The sequence below is a fragment of the Syngnathoides biaculeatus genome, chromosome 15 (assembly GCF_019802595.1).
Source record: "Syngnathoides biaculeatus isolate LvHL_M chromosome 15, ASM1980259v1, whole genome shotgun sequence".
Classification (NCBI taxonomy): Eukaryota; Metazoa; Chordata; class Actinopteri; order Syngnathiformes; family Syngnathidae; genus Syngnathoides; species Syngnathoides biaculeatus.
This window is the reverse complement of record NC_084654.1, coordinates 14805701-14826351: the sequence shown is the minus strand read 5'-3', so window position 1 is coordinate 14826351 and position 20651 is coordinate 14805701. Positions and strand designations below refer to the sequence as shown.

The 20651-nt window shown below is 42.3% G+C and overlaps 2 protein-coding genes across 3 annotated transcripts in view; one reads left to right on the top strand and one right to left on the bottom strand.

Annotated features, from left to right (window-relative positions):
• The window catches only part of disp2 (dispatched RND transporter family member 2), an 18257-nt gene extending 16296 nt beyond the window's left edge, over positions 1-1961 (bottom strand). The window contains exon 1 of the mRNA XM_061844359.1: positions 1944-1961. Within this exon, the coding sequence (XP_061700343.1) occupies positions 1944-1961 (18 nt within the window). The remainder of the gene's footprint in view (positions 1-1943) is intronic.
• pkdccb (protein kinase domain containing, cytoplasmic b) overlaps positions 1-20651 on the top strand; it is a 20926-nt gene extending 275 nt beyond the window's left edge. Inside the window, exons 2-9 of one of the 2 annotated variants that reach the window (XM_061844648.1) lie at positions 2226-2804; positions 4519-4632; positions 7694-7965; positions 9999-10078; positions 12103-12210; positions 17012-17188; positions 18443-18530; positions 18857-20651. In XM_061844648.1, coding sequence (XP_061700632.1) covers positions 2268-2804; positions 4519-4632; positions 7694-7965; positions 9999-10078; positions 12103-12210; positions 17012-17188; positions 18443-18530; positions 18857-18869 — 1389 coding nt within the window. In that variant the 5' untranslated portion in view covers positions 2226-2267 and the 3' untranslated portion in view covers positions 18870-20651. Of the gene's footprint in view, positions 1-2180; positions 2805-4518; positions 4633-7693; positions 7966-9998; positions 10079-12102; positions 12211-17011; positions 17189-18442; positions 18572-18856 lie in introns of those variants that run through there. The other variant, XM_061844649.1, reaches the window with a different exon arrangement.

The following is a 20651-nucleotide window of genomic DNA, read 5'->3' as shown; positions in this document are numbered from 1 at the left end:
AACAGTGGTAACCTGATTTAGGAGTCCACTAATTTGAAACTTTTCAGTGGTACCTAAATTTACATTTTTTTTTTTTTTGGGGGGGGGGTCTATTTGCAGGCAAAAAAAAACAAAACGGAGTTATAGCTCTAAAATGGTATAAAACACAGGTGTCAAACTCAAGGCCCCGGGGCCAGATGGGGCCCGCCATATGATTTTATGTGGCCTGTGAAGGTAAATCATGTGTATCAGCTTCCATGATTATTGTTCAAATTTGTACCAAAATTTGTCAAAATTGTCATATCATAAATGATGACGGTGAGATATTGAAAATGTTTTTGTATTACCAAACATCAACAAGAGTTGAAAAACAAGTAAGTCCCTTGATTTCTAATTCCAAAACTCGTCGATAACTGTAATGTGTAAATATGATGATGGGTCAATTGAAGATTTTCATGGTTTCTGTCATAATGGCCCTCTGACAGAAACCGGAACTACAATGTGGCCCCTGATAAAAATGAGTTTGACACCCCTGGTTTACCAACTCGCAGCAAGATGGCAGATAATGAACAACTCTTTGAGAAAGACGCCGTGCGCTTTCCTCAAGCTGTTCACTGCCACTCCCATTTGAAGTTTACTGTAAAACTAAACCAAATACAGAGAGATTTAGACAGTATACCACATATCTTTCCCTAAGGTCAGCTTGCTTAATGGTAACACATGATGGCAAATGCCATGGATGGGCTAACAAAAGTAGCATATATATTATGAAAAACTAATACTTATACGTCAATACGCCACAGTAGCTCAGTTCATTGCAATTCAATGGCATTTCAATTGCTGTACAAGAAAGGAGCTTCAAAGGAGAAATAAAAATTGTGATAAGAAATTCGAATGCAAGTGTAGAGCAGGGGTGTCAAACTCATTTTTGTCACGGGCCACATTGTAGTTACACTTTCCCTCAGAGGGCGGTTATGGCTGAATCCATAAAACTCTTTCACCTCATGATATTCACATATGAAATTTCTGAAGCAGTTTTGAATCATAAATCAAGGCTAATGGGTTTTTCAGCTATTGTTCGTGTCCGGGAACACAAAAATGCTTGCAATATCTCAACTTTATCATTTATGATATGACAATTTGAAATTTTGTTCCAGATGATCACAAAAATCACGGAAGTTGATATATATCAGCAGTCGGCAACCCGCGGCTCCGGAGCCTCATGCGGCTCTTTCATCCTTATAATGCGGCTCTGATTGGCTTGGCAAAATAAATTACAATTTTTTTTTTTTTTTTGTATTTAATTGAAGTGTATTTTATTTGTGTTAGTTTTTATATTATTTTAGTTCTAAATTTGAAGATTATTGTGATCTTGAAATATTAAAATATTAATTAAATTATTTGATATTATTTTTTCGTCGCTCAAAATAGACGTCACACTGCGGAAGCGGGTATACCCGCTGAAACGCCGTCTATTTTGAGGGACTTTCAAGCCCGGCAAAGCCAATGGAGAAATGTAAGAAAAGAAAAATATCTCAAGAAAAAAGAACATTCAATGATGCCTGGGCAGATTCATTTGCATTTACCTCGGGCGAGAGTGGCCTACCAGTATGCCTAATTGTCATGGCATTTTTCTGGTTTCGTTTGCTACATGGACAATTTAAATTCAGCTTTTTAATTTATTTGAAAGAGACATTCATTGTTATTATTTTTCAAGAATTCAAAATGTTCAAAATGTGTTCATTAAATGAATAAAATGTAATTTTCTCTGTAGCACGTGGATTTCATAAGAAACATGCTGCGGTAAAGTAGTAGAAGTTTTTTTTTTTTTTTCATTTTAGATGTGCGGCTCCCAGTGTTTTCTTTTCCGTGGAAACCGGGTTCAAATGGCTCTTTCGGTGTCAAAGGTTGCCGACCGCTGATATATATGATATGGCTCTGCGGGCCGGCTCTGGCCCCCGGACCTTGAGTTTGACACCCATGGTGTAGAAAGTAGTTTGCAACTGCTGTCCCTTGGAATGCGTACTTCCTTTTTTCCTGGAGTGGTGATTGGGCGCGTTTGCATTAAAATGATGATGATGATGATGATGATGATGATGATGATGGGGGTGCTTCTGGAACTCCTGCCGGCCCGCGGGGTGTAAAGTTACGCGGGGGCAGGACACACCTCCAGTGGGAGTTTCCACGCGGAGAGGAGGTGGAAGTGGAAGGCAGCGGATCCATCACTTCTTCTGCTCTCCACCCAGGGGCCACCCCGCCACTCTTCCTGCGTGTGCCGTCCGTGGAACATGCCCGCCGCCGCCGTGGGCAAGTCGCTACGCGCGGCCGCCGTGCTGTCCGTGGCGGTCCTGTCCGTCCTGGTGTGCCTGCTCCTCGGCAGCGTGCAGCAGCTCGGCGGGGGCCGCCAAGATCTTCTGGATGAAGAGCTGGCGTCCCTCCGCGCGGCGCTGAGCGACCAACTCGCGCAAAGACGCCGAGAAATCCTCCCTTTGCTTTCCCCCGGACGCGTCGAGGAGCCTTTCTCCACCTGGGATTCGAATCTGTGGGGCGAGCTGACGGGCGGCGGGGCTCCGCTGGGCTGCGGAGCTCTGCGGGACATGCGGCCGCTGGAGGTGCTCGGCTCCGGGTACACCAAGCTGGTGGTGAAGGTGACGCTGGCCGGAGGAGAGCCGGCGGCCCTCAAGGTGGTCAACGAGCACGGCATCGACATGGCCAAGTGCGTGGAGGGATTCAAGGACCCCCTCGGATGCCGTCAGCTGGTTTCCTCCAAACTCAGCAAGGAAGTTGTCCTCCTGCACAGGCTGCGACATCCCAACGTCATCGAGGTGCACTTTTTACATACTATTCTTTGCTGTTATCTCCATTTTTAGACCTCGTGCACTTGAAATCACGATACAGTCCTATTTGCTAAGAAATTGTCCTCCCTGGGCCATACTACGTTTATATATATAAAATATATATATATATATATAATACAAGAGTGTTTATTAACTCTTGCGAGCATTTGTCAGGTTAGATTTGCATTGCTAGTTGGATTAGATACCTCTCACAGGCTTCATATGATTAAAAAAAAAAAAAGTGAGATTTTACAAATGAATTTGGCCATACAATCCAGCCCTTTAAGAGATTTGTAATCAAGTAGATGGATCACTTTCTAGCAACAAAGTACTTGAAATGAAACACAGAATCCACAGAACTGAATTATTGTTTGAAGCTACAACCTTGAAGTCATGCAAGGACAAACTTTTAAATTGGCAAAACAAAAATCCAGCAAAAAAAAAACCGCTTGTTTTTGCAGTGTAAGAAACACGTAAAACAAATACAAGAAATGTGTAAGACAGTACTTTTTTGCAAAAAACAAGGCTTTTGAATCCACACCTAAACGTAGAATGGCCCAAGGTTATGCATAAACAAATACAAATCTTTATTAGGCTACTCTTTCAAATGTATCCATCTGTCAATTTTCAGGTATTTTTATTTTTGCGCAGAGCTTAAAGGAAAATGTATCCAATGCCAAAAAGAAAGACACGGCAAACATGAGTGTTTTGATTCTAATGTGAATGATGAGAGAATTGTAAGCTTTAAAGCAGAATGTTTTGTAGAAAAATGTTTATATATACGATAGACGAGTACATTGTGTAGTACTGCTCAAATAGACAAAGATTAGACAGTGTTGAAAATATTGTAAATAACTTTGAAAAAATTGTGTAAAACAGTGTGAGGAAAAAGGGTCAGCATTAATGAATGAAAAGCAGCACATTAAGTTATGATGACCTAAAAAAATATGAAAGTCTGCAGTGGTTGTTGCAGGAACCTTTTTACGCAAGTGTTATGACAGCAGATTTCCTCTTCAACTGTGACTAAATGCTTTTAATTTGATTAAAAATGTTATGTGATTTAAAGGGAGCAACACATGTATAAAATTGTGTAGGCGGGACAAACCCCCCCCCAAAAAAAAAATGCAATTGGAAAGTAAAATACATTAGCAGGGAGAAGCCAGAAGATCTTGATATTCTTATATGATCTGTTTTTAACACAAACTCATCAAATGTGGTTATTTTGCAGAAATAAGGGGGAGAAGATAATTTTATTGCTCTAAATTGTGTGGAACAGTTTGGGGAACCACCGCCCCCCTCACCCCCCGCATGCACAACAAAGCAAAGTCCATGCTTGGATGATTTGGGGAAGAAAAGAGGCCAATGGCAAATTTACACCAAACTGACCAAAAAAAAAAAAAAGATAATCCAGTAGGCACACGCCGTCATTTTATCCGGCCACCGCTTCTTTTTGTCTCTCATTCGGCGAGGGGGGTTAACATTCCTTTTGGCCTGTCCAGGAATTTTTTTTCTAATTAAATTAAAACCGTTGACCCCTTCCTGCCCTCTAGAGTGAAGTTGTTGCCGGAGTAGACAATGCGCTTCTGTGCTTTCTCGCCATCGCCGCCACGCTTCAACCTGCTTTTTAGCCCCCCCCTCCCCAAAATATGTGACGAACCGGAATGCCGCGTCATGGCCTTACATTTAAATGTGACTTCCACAGCTGCGCGGTCACTGCGCCGGAGACTCGGAAGGCCGAGTCACCGCCATCCTGGAGCAGGGCAACCCTCTCCAGATGCTGCAGCTGCTCCAGAGCCCCTGGGAGGACCGCTTCAGGGTAAGCCCTTGATGATCTTCCCTTACTTTGTTGCTTAACCGCAGTCCGGTTGGCCGAGTGCCTCTCGCCGCCTCGTGTTTGCAAGACCGTCCGGATGACGGGTGAAACTTTAGGAGCGCTGACACACGTCCCCTCGGTGTATTTGATCATGCCGGGCTTGGAATGGAGATGGGACCGGGAGTTAATCCACTGCAGGCTAGGCGTGTCATCTCAGAGTACACAAAACGTGCGCCGTTTTGGTCGAAACCCTGTTGCAGGTATGTTCACGGTGGGGAGTGGAGAGGGGCTGTATTTGGACTGCGGGGGTTCGAGAGGTTGGGAGCGTTTGCTGCTGGGTTGGAAAGAATCGGAGGGAAAGAGGGGGGAGGAACACTCAGAGGGAGCACTCGTATTGATTTTGGATTGTGAAAACGCACTGAAACGTATCTTAAGGCTGATTTAGCATGCCCCCCCCCCTCCCCCCAAACCCCCTGCTGAAAAATGGAGACTTCTTCATCTAGCATCTGTTTTATGGCTGCACATTTGAGCCTCGCAAAGATCTATTTGGCACAAAGCCTCTGGTGGCTGGAAAATATCTCACGGTGCATGATAAAAATGTTGGGGGGAGGGGGGCTCAATTATGCATTATCTTTGGTCATCCTCACATTTCTGTGGCAACATGGTCATCTGTAGACTTTGTTAAACCTTCATTTTGTTTTTTTTTTACCAGGCAGTTTTCATGTAAACGTACCTTGCGGTGATCAAACTATTTCATTTTATTCCTCCTTCATATAAGTAAAGTTAGCTTGTTTTACTCAGCGGGGAAAGCCTCCCGACCCGACCCGCTTCTAGGCCGTTGTCGCCACTTCCAAATATGGGATGCCTGCACCCCCGTTGCCGTCGTTGTCGTCAGCCTTTCACGCTGACCAAGTGTGGTGTGGAAAGGCCTTTAGTGTTGCAGAGCGGCATCAGGAGCTTTCAAAGGGGGTACTGAAAGGCATGCAAGTGGACCCATCCATCTTCTTTAGAACTTTTCTTTGATCAAATCCCCTTTGGAAATTTTGTATTTAGAAAATAGAAATTTGCACAAAAAGAAGAGATACAGTGAGCACTTGGACGTGGGCTTTCGGAATTTTTATGGGAAATTTAAAGATATCAAAGTTATTGTGGATTATTGATTAATCCAGAATTTTCCCCAAAAGATGAATACATAAGACTGAAGATTTAGTGTATGAATGTATGTGGAGGGTAGACATGCAAGAATTTCACATGACAATCAAAACAACTTACCACAGCGCTACCGGGAGACGTATTGTTTACATACGTCAAATTTCAAACCCACATATTGTTGCTCCAAGTTCGGGACGTTCCCCAAGCCCAAGCCATGTTTTGTTTTGTTTTCTTTTTAAAATGAAAAAGAACTCCAAAATGTGTGTTGCACATTGCTTCTCTACAAAGTGACAACTTCTGCCGTGGTGTGCATATTTCAGTGTTTACCACCATTTTTTTTGCAGATCCGCATCAAGACGGATCGATTTACAAAATAACATTTGACAGACTCAAAGTTAAAAAAGAAAACAACAACAATCACTCATTTTCAATGTTGTTGTTGTTGTTGTCGAACCCACCCTATGTTTTTGCTCAGTTCAAGAGTCGTTCGGAAAGCCTCCCTGTTGTTGCGCAGCCTGCTCAATGTCTGTCACATGTGTGAGGGCTACTTTAATCCGGGGGTGTCTGGTTTCACCCAACGCCGTTTTTACTGTGCCAACTCGGCGCTTTACAGTACCCGACGCTAGTTGCAGTACGCGCACACACACACTCATTTCATGGTCTGTCAGTGTGTAGCTGGTGCCTTGATTTTGCCATTTGTAGCCTTCCTGTTTTTGTTTTTGAGCCTTAAGGAAATATACTGAAGATAATTCAACTATTAGAAGCTTGAGCGTTCAAAACCCATGTCGCTTGGCTAACAGAGAGGAGCAAATGATGGCAGGTTTTGCATTCTGAATTTTCAAGCTTTTGTGTTGTTCCTACAATATTTTTTGACTCAAATAGCAAGACTGCGAATCTTTGGGAAGTAACAAAAATCACTGAAAGGCTTCGCCGTCAATGCTGGTTTTGCATCCCGTGCAAAGTCTTTCAAATATTCTACGACCTTCCACTGGAGAAATGAAATTAAAAAAATTAAAAATGTGACCAATCCTGTCCTGGGTCATCTTTTAGCCAATAGAACATATAGATGAATTGTGAATATAGTTTTTATATTTTAGGAAAGAATCTAAAGTAATTTGGAAAATTTGATCTTGCTAATTATTTATTGTTCTGATTGAATACTTTAAATTATTGATTTCTGTATTAAAGTAATCAAAATAGAGAATCTAATTTGATTTTAAAGTTAAAACAATTTCCAATTTTATTTGTTCCTTTTTTCACCCAAAAAGCTTTTTTTTAAATAGGCACATATAAACTGAGTGAAACTCCTCATATTCACATTAGGGAATTGCAAATTTGCCAATTTTATTATTATTGTATATTATTTTATTTATTTATTTTTTTTTCTGAAGAACCAATCCTCAGTGATTTGCTGGAAAACTGACCTATTTGCTGTTTCTTGATCAGGCCTTTGCAATAAGTTTTTTTCTTTGCCGCCATCTGGTGGCACCTTGGTGCAACAAGGTATGTTGAAGTGACTTGAGGAGTTTCATTTAGACAGGTTTGCTGCCCTCTTCTGGCATCAAAAGCCAATTCCAAAGCTTCTCAGCAGGTCTCAGTTACTATTCGTGGATTCTCACGATTTCAGGTTTAGGTTCAGGTTTCACGATATGACATAAAAAGTAGAATAGAAACTCAGTGAATAATTTGCCAAAGTAACTAGTCAAATAAATCCCAAATCAAAAATAAAAACGACACGATGGTTAGAAATTAGATCAAGTAAATTGCCCTTTAATGTGAATAAACAACTGCCGGATTCATCCTGTTATTACAATCCCATTTGACTATCTTAAAAGGATTACCGCTCTGTAGCTAAAGAAAAGAGCGGAACCAGATAATGTAATGAGGAGGTTTCTGCCTGGCGCCCCTCCAGGTGTGTCTGGACCTGGTGCGCCTCCTCCACTTCCTGTCGCGCTCCCCACTGGGATCGGTGGCTCTGCTGGACTTCCAGCCTCGCCAGTTCGTGATGGTGTCGGGCGAGCTCAAGCTCACCGACCTGGACGACGCCAGCACGGCTGCGACCCCCTGCCGCCGTGACGCCGACTGCTCGCTGCAGTTCCCGCACCGAAATTTCACGCTGGCCTGCTCGCCCCGCGGACTGTGCGAGGGTCTCAATGAGAAGATGAACATTTACAACGCATACAGGTAGGATTATCTGAAAAGAAAAACATTAGTTTGTTTTACCACAACACGCTTCAATTAGATTGAAACTTAAAACACAATTAATATTCAAAAGACTTTAAAAGACTTCTCAAGGTCGCACAATTCCCCAAATACGAAATATTTTGGTTTCAACCTGTTTGTCACTCACAGTTGAGCTTTACAGAAAACACTCGCACATGAAACAAGATACTGCGTGTTTAATTACGTGATGTTCAGGCAAACTATATAATTTTCATCCGGCGAAAGTCTGCTAGGCTAACGGGAATTAACAGACATTATGGTAATTATAAACCTTCAAACCTGTTACCGTAATTCCCGGCCTACAGAGCGCACCTGGTTATAAACCTCACCCAATACATTTGTACAGGAAATACAATTTGGTACATACATAAGCCGCACCTGTGTAAAAGCCGCAAGTGCCCATATTGAAACATGAGATATTTACAAACAAAGACTGTACACAGAAAGAGTTTTCAAAGTTTTAATACCTTAGCTTACCTTATCTTAACATAGCAACAACACGGTAGCACGAACGGGGCTGCTTAAAAAAAAAACAAATAAAACAAACCGCTGTGGCAGCTACACGGTAGCAACATAGTAGCACAGCACTAACAGGGCCGGTCAAAAAAAAAAAAAAAAACATACCTAAATGACTGAGACGAGGCAGTAACACAGCAACAAGACCATAGCGCAGCACTAACAGCGCCGGTTTAAAAAAAAAAAAAACATACTGGTAAAAATCACTGAGGCACAGCAGTAACACAGCAGCTAGACGCGAGCGCGGCGCTAACACTAGCGTTGCGCTAACAGGGTCGGTTAAAAAAAAACATACCGGTAAAAGTCACTTCCTCGCCACATTGATTCCACCGTGTCACTCTTACCTTTTTCGCTTGAGTGTCCCCTTGCGGTCGTTAGAAAAAAAAATGCAAAAATTAGCCGCATCACTGCATAAAACGCAGGGTTGAAAGCGTGTGAAAAAATTAGCAGTTTATAGGCCGAAAATTACAGTACTTTTAAAACATCGAGCAGCAACACACTGAGCACACAACAATACTCACTGGCAGATAAATGTATTTTTTTTTCTTCCCCTGCTCTTAATGAAGTCGACCTCGGTGCTGCTTGGCAGTTTCTGCACAACGTGGTACATTGAAGTGTCAGAACTTTGGTCTTTCCAATATCACGTCAGACTCTCAAGTCCAGCTGTGGCATGCAATGCAAACTGATATAAGATGCTTTTCTTGAATATTTAATAGAGGAAAAGACTTTTCATCGCAGGAAATACTTTCCCCCTTTTATTATTATTATTATAATTTTTGCTTGTACTGGGAGAAAAAAAGCTGGGTTGTGGCTTTTCTGCCCTCAAAACATCTCATATTTTTGCTAATGTGAGCTAAAATGCTAAATTGGTAACAACTGAAAAATACCATACGTTTCAGAGAAGACACAATTTTTTTTTATCTACAGCAGAAGAGAAAATTTTGTTTTGTCAATGCTTCCGCCACAGATCGTTATTGGAGCCAAACGGCATCAATCAATTGTGGCTCAGTGTCGTTAAAATGCCCTGCCTGTTCACGTTACTCCATCTCGCCACTATCCCTCTTTTTTTTATAACTCTCCAACATCTCAATCCCTTAATCAATAAATCTATCAGTATCTCAAGCGTGATTGATTTTTACTTCTCTCTGGGGGGAAAAAAAAAAGCCCATTTTGACAAAGAGTAGAATGTGTCAAACTCTGTTTCATCAGCGTAGGGCGTAAAAGAAAAAAGCTGTCAGTAAAATAAATAATGATGCGGCGAGCAGGTGAGTGCTTGAATAGCGTCAATGTTGCCAGTCAAAGCGTACGGAAGCTGCAGATTTGTGGTTCGCGGGCGGGATTCATAAAACGTCATAAAGCGAGTCCTGTCGCGTTTGATCAGCCCTTCAGATCCTTGACAGCTTTATGGTTTCAAGTGATGTTCCATGATAGATGTGTTGGTTTTTTTTTTTCTTCTTTTTTTATTCACATGTCTCCAGGTACTTTTTCACCTACCTGCTGCCTCACCAGGCCCCGCCCGGCCTCACACACCTGGTGGAGCACATCATGAACGCCACAGGTGAGCAAGAGATTACGATAACGCCGACTCGAAATCTGTGCGCTCTTGTCGTGACACGCCCCTGCTTTAAATGCTTTATTTAATTCACTTGTGTGGGATACGTACACGGTATGCAAAAAGTCATTTACTCACATCCCGCAGAGACATTAGATTCATAATTCTCTTTTTGTGTGTACTTAACACACATTTTATGCGGCTCAAATTGTCATTTTGTTTGGAACGGTAGCACGTGCCAAATCTTTTCATGTGTGGCGTTTGGATTTTTGCATTCTTTTTCTGCTCGCGTGGGTTTTCCTCACACATTCCCAAAATAATAGTCATTTCTAGGCGACCGACTGGTGAAATATTTCTTTTAATTACACCCCGGCCTTGCTGTGTAAACTCCCGAATCGTGATTAGCATTGACATTATCTCGAAAGACTAGCGTGTTACTCCTTGTATATTGCAAAAGAAAGACATCTCATCATCCGACAAATCAAACATCCAGTTTGATTTTAATTTTGATTGCGTTGCCATGTGTTTTGATCCTGTTGCAATGATTAAACATAGCGTACTTTCCGGCCTACAGAGCGCACCTGGTTATAAGCCTCACCCAGTACGTTTGTAAAGGAAACACCATTTGGTACATACATAAGTCACACCTGTGTAAAAGCCGCAAGTGCCCAGATTGCAACCCACATTGAAACACGAGATACAGTACACAAAGTTTTAATACCTTACCTTAGCTTAACACAGCAAGAACACGGTAGCACAAACAGCGGTTACAGCAACGGTTAAAAAATATACATACCTAAATCACTGAGACGCGGCAGTAACACAGCAGCAACACGCTACCACGACACTAATGCAAGCGCAGTGCCAACACTAGCGCAGTGCTAACAGGGCTGGTTAAAAAAAAAACATACCGATAAAAATCACTGTGACACGGCAATAACACAGCAGCAGCACACTAGCACAGCACTAACTGGGCTGGTTAAAAAAACATACCGGTAAAAGTCACTTACTCGGCACAACCCACATTGAAACACGAGATATTTACAAAGACAGTACACAGAAAAAGTTTAACGCTAGCGCGGCGCTGACGCTGACAGGACCAGTTAAAATAAAACTTACCGGTAAATATCACTGAGACATGCCAGTAACAGCAGCAACACGCTAGCACAGCGCTAGTTAACAGGGGCGGTAAAAGTCACTTCCTCGGCACATATATTCCACCGGTCTCACTCTTACCTATTCCGCTCGAGTGCCCCCTTGCGGCCGTTAGAAAAAAATGCACAAATTAGCCCCATCACCGCATAAGCCGCAGGGTTGAAAGCGTGTGGGGGAAAAAAAGTCGCGGCTTATAGGCTGGAAATTACGGTAATGGCATTATTGGCGAGAAACGGGTTTTGTGTGACGTAGGAGGGAGAGGGCGTGCGCCAAAATCTTTCCAGAAGCTGAAAGAGGGCAGCGTGGCTTGGTCTGGATTTACACAGCAAATTCTCAATCTCACTTTTATTCCTATATCCACTTTTTATACTGTAGTTTTTGCCTTTGTACATGTGCATTCCAAGTGAAATATGCTAGCAACGCTAACGGCCGCTCTCGTCCACAAACGTTTTCTTTTCGTCCCCTCGGACCTCTTTAGATGTCGCGCGTCGCAAGTCCTCTGTAATACGTGGCGTGACGTCAAGCTTAAAATGTTGACGCAGAGTAGTAAAGTTGACTGATTGCTTAATCGGTTTAAACTCTTCTGTAAACTTCATTCTTCATCTTACCAAGATGTTTTTGACACTGGCAGCTTAGAAATGTCAAGCACCCCCCCCCCCCCCCCCCCCCCTCGTGAGTGAACTTTCACCTCTCAAATATTCTTCTGGATGAATAGACAAACATTCCCGCAGGCCCGCTGAATCACGCAGCCTTCCCAAGTTGGAGGAAGTCTAAATTTTTTCCCCCCCGTGTGTTCAAATACTTTTGTATAGCAAACATAGCAGGACAGATAACATTGCACCCGCACGTGCCGAACTCTGTTATCCATTTTGCAGGTGAGCTGAAAGCCGACATCAACCAGACGCTGGACGCTTTCGAGCACATCCTGCGCCTCTACCAGTCCGGCCTGCACCTGGACAAGCTGCCGACATCTGTACTCCGAGGTAAGCCTGCTTCATATACGCCACACTGACCCCCCCACACACACACTTTGGCGGACACAATGCTGGGCCTTATTTAGAAAGGCAGCACAGTCTGCACCTCTGTTTTCATTTTGTTTCGGAGGCCGGCTGGAAGAGGTGTGTGTGTGTGTGTGTGTGTGTGTGTGTGTGTGTGTGTGTGTGTGTGTGGAAAGGGACGGGGGGGGAGCGTTGGGGGGTCCTGCGGTCGCTCCCTGGCTTGGGCTGTTTTGACAGGTTATTAGGCGGCTGGAATGAGAGGACAAAACCAACAGAGTGGGATTAATCCTGCGTGTCTCCGGCTCAGAAAGTCTGTCGGGATTGGGATACACGGAAAGTTTGGCCACTTTTATTAAATATATAAGAACCACTCAAGTCTGCAGCCTGACTTATTTTGCCATTTAAAGTCTGTCTTTTTTTTTTTTTTTTTGGTCGTATACTCTCATTGTAAACATTTGTAAACTCTACAGCGAGCCCTCCCTGTAGTCTTTGAAATATTAATAACAGAAAGACTGGCTGCGTTCCTGTGGTGAGCCCCCCAGCCCACCCCCTCGTCCCCTCCAGATGCCGGACAGTTTATTTAGCAGCTCTTTGTGAATTTAATCGCAGATTGAGGAGGGAAAAAGGCCACGGGCGCCGAAGCTCACACCATCAGGGAATGTTTTAGCTTCGCAGGGAGGTGCCACAAGTCAAGCCTCTGCACGGCTGATTGGGAGCGTGATAAGACGTCCTCAAAAATGTGTATATTATTTCACATTTTTGTGTGGGGCGGTTTTGCAGCGGGGGTGTCTGGAGCGGCTTAATATGCGGGCTCAGTTGGGTTTTTTTAAAAAAATAGGGCAAGCTGTGGGAAAGCGGACGGAGCAGGTTGTTTCCATGAGTAAGGTGAGAAGGTCACGAGCGATCACGTGACATCGAGTTGGCCACTTTCACTTAACACGAGTGCTGGCTTGTGTGAAGCTGCTTTATTTTCTTCATATTCTTCTTAAATGTACATTAAAAAAAATCTAAATGTAGCATTTCATTGTGATTTTAATTCAAGACGTCTTTTTTTTTGCAATACTTATGTAGTATAAAAGGGGAAAGCACCCTCTATGAAAGGTCTTTAAATCTCCCTCACAGTTTTTAGGTTCCATGTTTGACTTACTCCCTCATTTTAAGAAATTGCATTTTAGGTCAATTGAAAACAAAGTTGTCCATTGTACATATAACTATTTGGAAGAAAATATCATATATATATATATATATATATATATATATATATATATATATATATATATATATATATATATATGATATTTTCTTCCAAATAGTTATATGTACAATACACACACATTATTGAAAATATATTTTTTCTTCATTGTTACCACCGATCACATGGGAAATGTCATTTTTACTGTATATATAAAGTTTATCTTGTCTTATAGTAATCCTGAATTTTGTGTATATATATGTAGATTCTGTTTTTTCTTTTTTTCTCATAATAATTTCTAAAAGGATACTGAATGTATTTTTGAAACTTCTAAACCCCTGTTTCCATTCCTTTACCTGACAAGTATGTGTAAAAAAAACACCTTCGTTAGTTGGAGGCGCTTGAGCATGACAGTCGAGCGCCATTTTGAAATTGAAATACTTCTGAGAAAAAAATGAAAACATTACAGAGGTCCACATTCCATAACTGAGGTCATGACCTTTTCTCTAACCGGTTAAACGCATACTGAAAGTGGACAGAGTAGCCAGAAATTGTATTCAAATAGTTACTTTAGAGTAAAATGACTCGAGTAAAAACTCGTCCTCTGAATAATTACTTTTTAAGTGAAAAATGACTTAAGCACAGTACTGAGTATCTTGTAGACAACATCTGATTGTTTTTTTTTTTTTTTAAATCTGTGCCCGAACTACAAATAGATGAAAATATGAAATAGGAACGTAACATTAATGAAACAAAAATATGTGAAATCTTTAGAAGAAAAAAAAAACTCAAAAGCACCCACAAAAATTGACTTTTTATTGCTTGAAACAGGACAATTTCAAAGTGGAGTTCTTGTATGCAGAAATGTGCACATTTTTCTGGCTGCCAGATGATTGCACGAGGTAGCCGTTCTTTTTCCCAGTCTGTCAATTAAAATAGAAATTGAAGGAAAGTGTCTGGCAACACCGCCAGCTTCAGGTAGCCTCTGAATCGGCGATGGATCTCGTTTCGAGATTTTTGAGGCTGGGCAGCAGATTGGGGAGGTTTTAGACACACTAGTTGAGCCTGAATCAACGGCACATCTGTTAGTTGTCGCGCAGAATTTTGCTTCAGATGTTGTCGATTAATATTCCCACTTTTCCTGGCAAAAATGAGAGAAAAGAGAGAGAGAGAGAGAGAGAGAGGCCTGGATGATGTCAGTGCAATAACGAATGTGTGCGGGAGAGACAAAGTGAGTGTCAACAGGTAATAAGTCTTATTTTGAAATGGCTCGCAGATGTAAAGTACATTCTCCGGAGATGAGATCCGCAGCTGAGGCTAATAGGACGTCTCAAATTGAAGCGTTGTAAGGGTAAGAGGGCTTCTCTATACGTTGGAGGCTTTCCCGGCCTCCGTGTGAAGCACAAAGGGACCTTTCATCTGTACGTCCCTGCTGCCCCGACAGCTGAGGTCGGCCACCTTTCCCCCTCCTCGGCAGGCCGATTTTTTTTTTTTCGCCTGAAGAAAGATCTTCTGAACGCTCCTTGTTCTTCTCCTCCTCTCTTCATCCCCAGAGGCTGATCGTGTCTTTTTTTTTTTTTACCCCTCTCCTCAACAATCGACACACACAGCAACTCCTACCATTTAGGAGGTTAACAGTTTGCAACAGAGCGTCTCCTCTCTGTGAACCCCCAGACTCGGCATGTGTGTGTGTGTGTGTGTGTGTTTTTTTTTTTTTTTCTCATGGCTAATGTGGAGCAGATGATTTAAGACATGCCGCCTGACTGGAAGAATTAGAATGATTAATGTAAGGCAAATGTTTGGGTCGAAGAGGGGCGATGCATTCAATGTGGCGAGACTGGGAGAGGAGAGTTCAAGACGTTCCGGAGTGGTCGCGGCGCAATTACAAAAAGTTGCGGCAGGCTAACGACATGTTGAGTAAAGGAGTTGAGGAAGGGCTGCTAAAAAGGACAGAACGCAAGCATTTATTTTTGATTGCCGTTTGCTTTTGCGCGCGGTGCAGAAGTGAACCACAGACGAGCACAATCTGGTTCTCATCTGTGACTACTTCCATCGAAATGAATGTATTTTTAATCAGTCCACTCGAAAGTCAAACTGCCGCTTAATCCTACAAAGGCAATGCTTTAAATATAGTACAATTGTGAAGATAAGTACTTTTAACAAGACGTAGCAATAAAATGAGAACTAACCTCTGATGTGAGGAGAGGAGGATGGTTCTACTTTGCAAAACCACCACCAAAACAAATACTACCAAATGATTCTTGGCTGGAATGTCCGTTTTAACGCGCGCCCTATGAACTCATCCCAACTCGATTCACAATCAGACGAATTTGCCAAATAGTGAATAATTCTCCCAAAAAAGGTGTTGACTGACACTCCCAGTTGAAGTTTATAATCACACACATTAATACAGAGCTTACGCTTTGGTCTGCTAGCTTAATGTTAACACTAAATGGGCAATGCATATAAACGGTGCAGCAACACATATAGACATTGAAAAAAGTAATTTAATCTTTATCCAGTGTGAGAAGTTGACACAAGATGAGACATGAATACTTTTATAGAGCCGTCTCTTCGTGTTAGACTCCCGCAGACGGCGGAGGTGAGCCGTATCAGGATAGGCCGTTCAGTTGATGTGAACTGTGACAAAAAATGTTGAATCAGGTACAAGGCACTCATCTGCAACATTTGCACAATGGACTTAAATTGCATACATTCTTGAAGTCTCGGCGGCCTTTGCGCAATGTTTTTTTTTGCAATTGCTCCAAATTATTGTTCAATTAATCATTTGAAACTGCTCTAAATGCTAAATGACTCGGCATCTTTTTGCACAGTTGCAAAAAAAAACAAAAAAATTCTTGCAACGTTTTATTCCTCAGTGCCTGTTTTTTTCTCCAATGTCCAATATCGCAAAAGTATTCGCTTTCATCTGAATGTCTCTCGTGGTAGAGCGGCTCCAACTACCGAAGCCAAATTCCTCGTGTGTTTTTGATCTAGATGGCAAATAAAGATGACCCCTATTCTGATTATAGAGTCATATTTTTCAAATTATAAAAACGCATTACAAAATGTTTTGCTGTTTTTGGGAATCTGTCAGTTCCCACGAAGATTAGTTGCATTTATGTTCATTTCCGTGATGAAAGTGATTTGAGTTACGAGCATAGTCACAGAACAAATCGTCATATCTTAAAGCATCACTGTAGCGACAGAAACACGAATTACAGAAGGCAGAACAAGCTAGCCTAATCTGTTCATTGTTCTTTGTATTTTATTGGGTTCACTGAGAGTTTTACTCTTACAGTAAATCTATTCGGCATCGCGGTGGCTTTGTCGTTAACACTTGGGGTTCCAATCTCCGCTCTGGCTGTTCTGTGTAGTTTGCATGTTCTCCCTCTGCTTGCGTGGGTTTTGTCCGGGTAACTGGCTTCCTCCTACATGCACGTTAGCTTCAGTATAAGCTCCGCCCATAACTGTGAATATTCATTTGAGATACAATCCAGCTACACCACTTTATCCTCAATTTTCGGCGTGATGAATCCAATTTATCTCTTATCTCGTCACGTACATGACACGGTGCCGTGTTGTTGTGTTTAGATTACAACGTGATGCGAGGCATGACCACGTCGGGCGACGCGGAGTACCGCTGCTGGCCGTCCTACAGCCAGCAAGGCTGCGTTCTGTCGGTCCACGGCGCCAAAGAGGCTGCACACATCTGCAACTCGCACTCGCAATGCACCAGCTTTACTCTGACTGGACAGAAAACATGGACAGGTCAGTATTGCCACTCACTTGAATTGTCAGGACATTGGACCTCTCTCTTGTTCAAATTGCCAAATAGAAACCTTTCAGTATGATGCAACATGAGCAGCAAAAATTCTGCGTGCCCCACTCATCAACAAAACCATTCTATATCATTTGGACAAGATGGATTGATTGAAAAAAAAAAAATGGCTCAAATGGTGTTTTTGGGCTTCTTATTTATTGCCGTAGTTGTGAGAATTTGTGAAGTATCAGAAAGATGTTACGTGAGGTAAATTGCTTCCAAGAAAGATGGAACGCTAACTGTAATTTAGGAAAGTTTTTTTCTACAATAAACATGGTGGACATTCATCCATGTTGAACATGATCATTGAGGAACTGGCAAATTAACTGACTTTTCACTTGTTTGTATGAATGACACAGACGTGCTTTTCTGATGCCGAAATTGATGTGGTGTCCTGTAGAGCTAATGTTAGCTAGCAGGCTAGGTATCATCTTTTGCTAAATTATGCAAACACAACCCAACCAAAAATTTCTGACAGAAGATTGAAAAAATGTCTTCCACCAACCCGATGGAGGGTTGGTGGGTTGGAGGGTTGTGTACCATCAAGTCCTGTGATTCTTTTTGCACAACGAATGACATCCGTACAATTTAGAGGTTCAGGAGAATAATTTGTTACATACCGTAATTTCCTGCACATAAACCCCAACTTTTTTCACTCGTTTTCAACCCTGCAGTTTACGTGTTGATGCGGCTAATTTGTGCACTTTTTCTAACGGCCGCAAGAGGGCACTCGAGCGGAAAAGGTAAGAGTGAGACCGGTGGAATACATGTGCCTGACTTTTACCGGTCCGGCCCTGTTACCGCTGCGCTAGCGTGTTACTGCCGTGTCTCAGTGATTTTTACCGGCATGTTTTTTTTTAACAGGCCCTGTTAGCACGGTGCTAGCATCAACATTAGCGCAGCGCCAGCATTAGCATTAGTGCGCCGCTAGCGTTAAACCCTGTGTACCATCTTTCTTTGTAAATATCTCGTGTTTCAATGTGGGCACTTGCGGCTTTTACACGACTGCGGCCTATCTATGTACCAAATGGTATTTCCTTTACAAATGTACTGGGTGAGGCTTATAACCAGGAGCGCTCTGTAGGCCGGGAATTACGGTATATAAATGTCGTTTTTAGATATGGCCTGACGAAAAGACCATGAGTAAGAACTTTGCATCATGTACACTCCTGACTTTTAAAAAAAATATTTATTGTCTGCAGGGCGCCCACTTGCCACGTTCAGGAGCAACTTCAGTCTTCTGGTGCCTGACGAAACCTCCGAGGTGTACGTGAAGAAAAGCACAGCCGTGTAAATACGACGCACGGACGGGACTTGCAATATTAGAGAAAGTATGCAGCGAGGTCATGTACTCCCGATGATGTGAATCAAAAAGCAACATGTTGCGCTTAAATTAGACGAGTCCCGCGGCGTCCAACGGCTCCCCCAGCTTAGCTGGAGTGAAGTTGCGGCCGAGGCGGGTAAATGTGATGTATTCCTAGGCCTTCCGCTCACTGCGCTCATTTCATGCAACTGCCAACTCACCGCCTCTGCCAACTGCTACTTCAAGGGATTTCCCTGCAGATACAATTAAGGAACGAGAGCCTCGTTCTTTTTTCCTTTTATTTTTTCCCCAGTTTGCTGCGTTGACTTTATTTGCTGCCTGTTGCGAAGCCAGCTCCCCCGTGGCGGGCTTGGAGGTAAGAAGTCGAGCCGTGGCAGCTCAGCGCAAAAAGCCAGAGGACGAGGAAAGAAAACAAGCTCTTATTCAAGTACACGCTGGGGCTGATGCGCTGAGGTGCCAACTGTTTTCTCATGGCTCTGAGGCTTAGCCGCGCTGTGATCTGAACGGGACCTTTACAACGCCGCTTTTAACTTGGGAGGCGTGTCTGTTTGTTCAGCTAGTTAGCTTAATGTTGCTTTTGAAGCTCCAGCCAGGTGGTTCTCGTCGCTCCGTCCATGGAAAAGAATGACGGGGAACATCTCGTTGGCGTGTAAAGTTACAGGCGGGAGCTAATTCGTGTTGCAAATTAAGCTAAGGCGTAACCGAGCATTATGATGTCGCAGCTAAGTGAGACCAAGGTAGTTTATGATGCTAAAGTCAGGTGCTAATTATAGCTTGGGCTTATGAGCAAAACCCACAGCAACAGCTAGTTTAGCTTGGGGTAGTGTATGAACCTGCAGCGAGGAACTCATTGTAGCTCATCCACTACTAGCTAGATAGTGCAAGCTAACATCTGAAGCTACAGACAGGATTAGTGTAGCATATGGAGCTATAGGCAACAGCTAATTCATCAAGATACCGAAAAAAAACCCTGCCTTTTTACAGAAACACTAATTATTACTCAAAGCACATTTAAAGCTTAATTATATAGCAATGGTTTACCACATTGTGAATATCACACCATTGCTAAACGTGTTTATCTGACTACTTAATTGTTACCAGACGCACGAATTAAAGACGGTCGGACTAGCTAAACAAACAGACATTCAAGACATTGACGTTTTGGGGCCTGAAACTACAAACACTTGAAAGCCTTTTTCAAAGCAATGTTTGTTTTTTTTTTTTTTCTTTCTCGTCTCATCTTGAAAATGTTAGTCTGTAAAAGGGGAAATGTGCAGACATGTTTTGTGTAGATGTGGTATTTCATCCCAAACAACCACAATAGTGGCCTTCTCCACCAATGTGTACATCTACAGTGCTAATTCATCAGATTAAGAGGCATAACTTACAAATATCAAATCAGTGTACATCTACGTAGTTTTTCTCAACAATGTGACATTGCCAAGTGTTGGCCTGGCATCCATATCGCAACACTTTTTGGCATGTTTCCAGGTCCACGTGAACAGGATCCCTTTTTGCTCCCGGGACCGTTTAAACGACGTCAACCCAGGAAAAATATTTCTAACTGAAATAATATCCACGTCAGGCAAGTGGTTGGTGATGTCACTTCATAAAGAAACACCTAGCAAATGTGAATCAGTCATGCAGCAATGCTGGATGTACTCTTTTGGGAGGAGTGCTAAAAAACTATGACAGTCTGCCCAGGCTTAATTCAGTTTTGTACTATTTCTATTTTTAAACGTGAGCATTTTTTTTCTTCAAATGTTCTACTTTGAGATCTTTTCTCGTTGTTCAAAACATTCTGCTGTAAAGTGCCACTTGAAACGCTCTGAGCATTTACAGCGAAAATCATTTTCAACCATTCCAGTTTTTTTGCATCCTTTATGTAAATGAATTCATTCCTCCACGGTGTCATGATTGAATCGAATTGTTCTAACACGATTGTGGTTTTAGAGTTTTAAGTGCACCTTGTGGGTGAAACCATTATTTTCAATGGAAAATGAGTGACCTCTTTTGTTTTTTTGTAATACTGCACCGAATGCAACTGCAGTCTTATTTTATAAATTTGTACTTAAATTGCTTCTGTA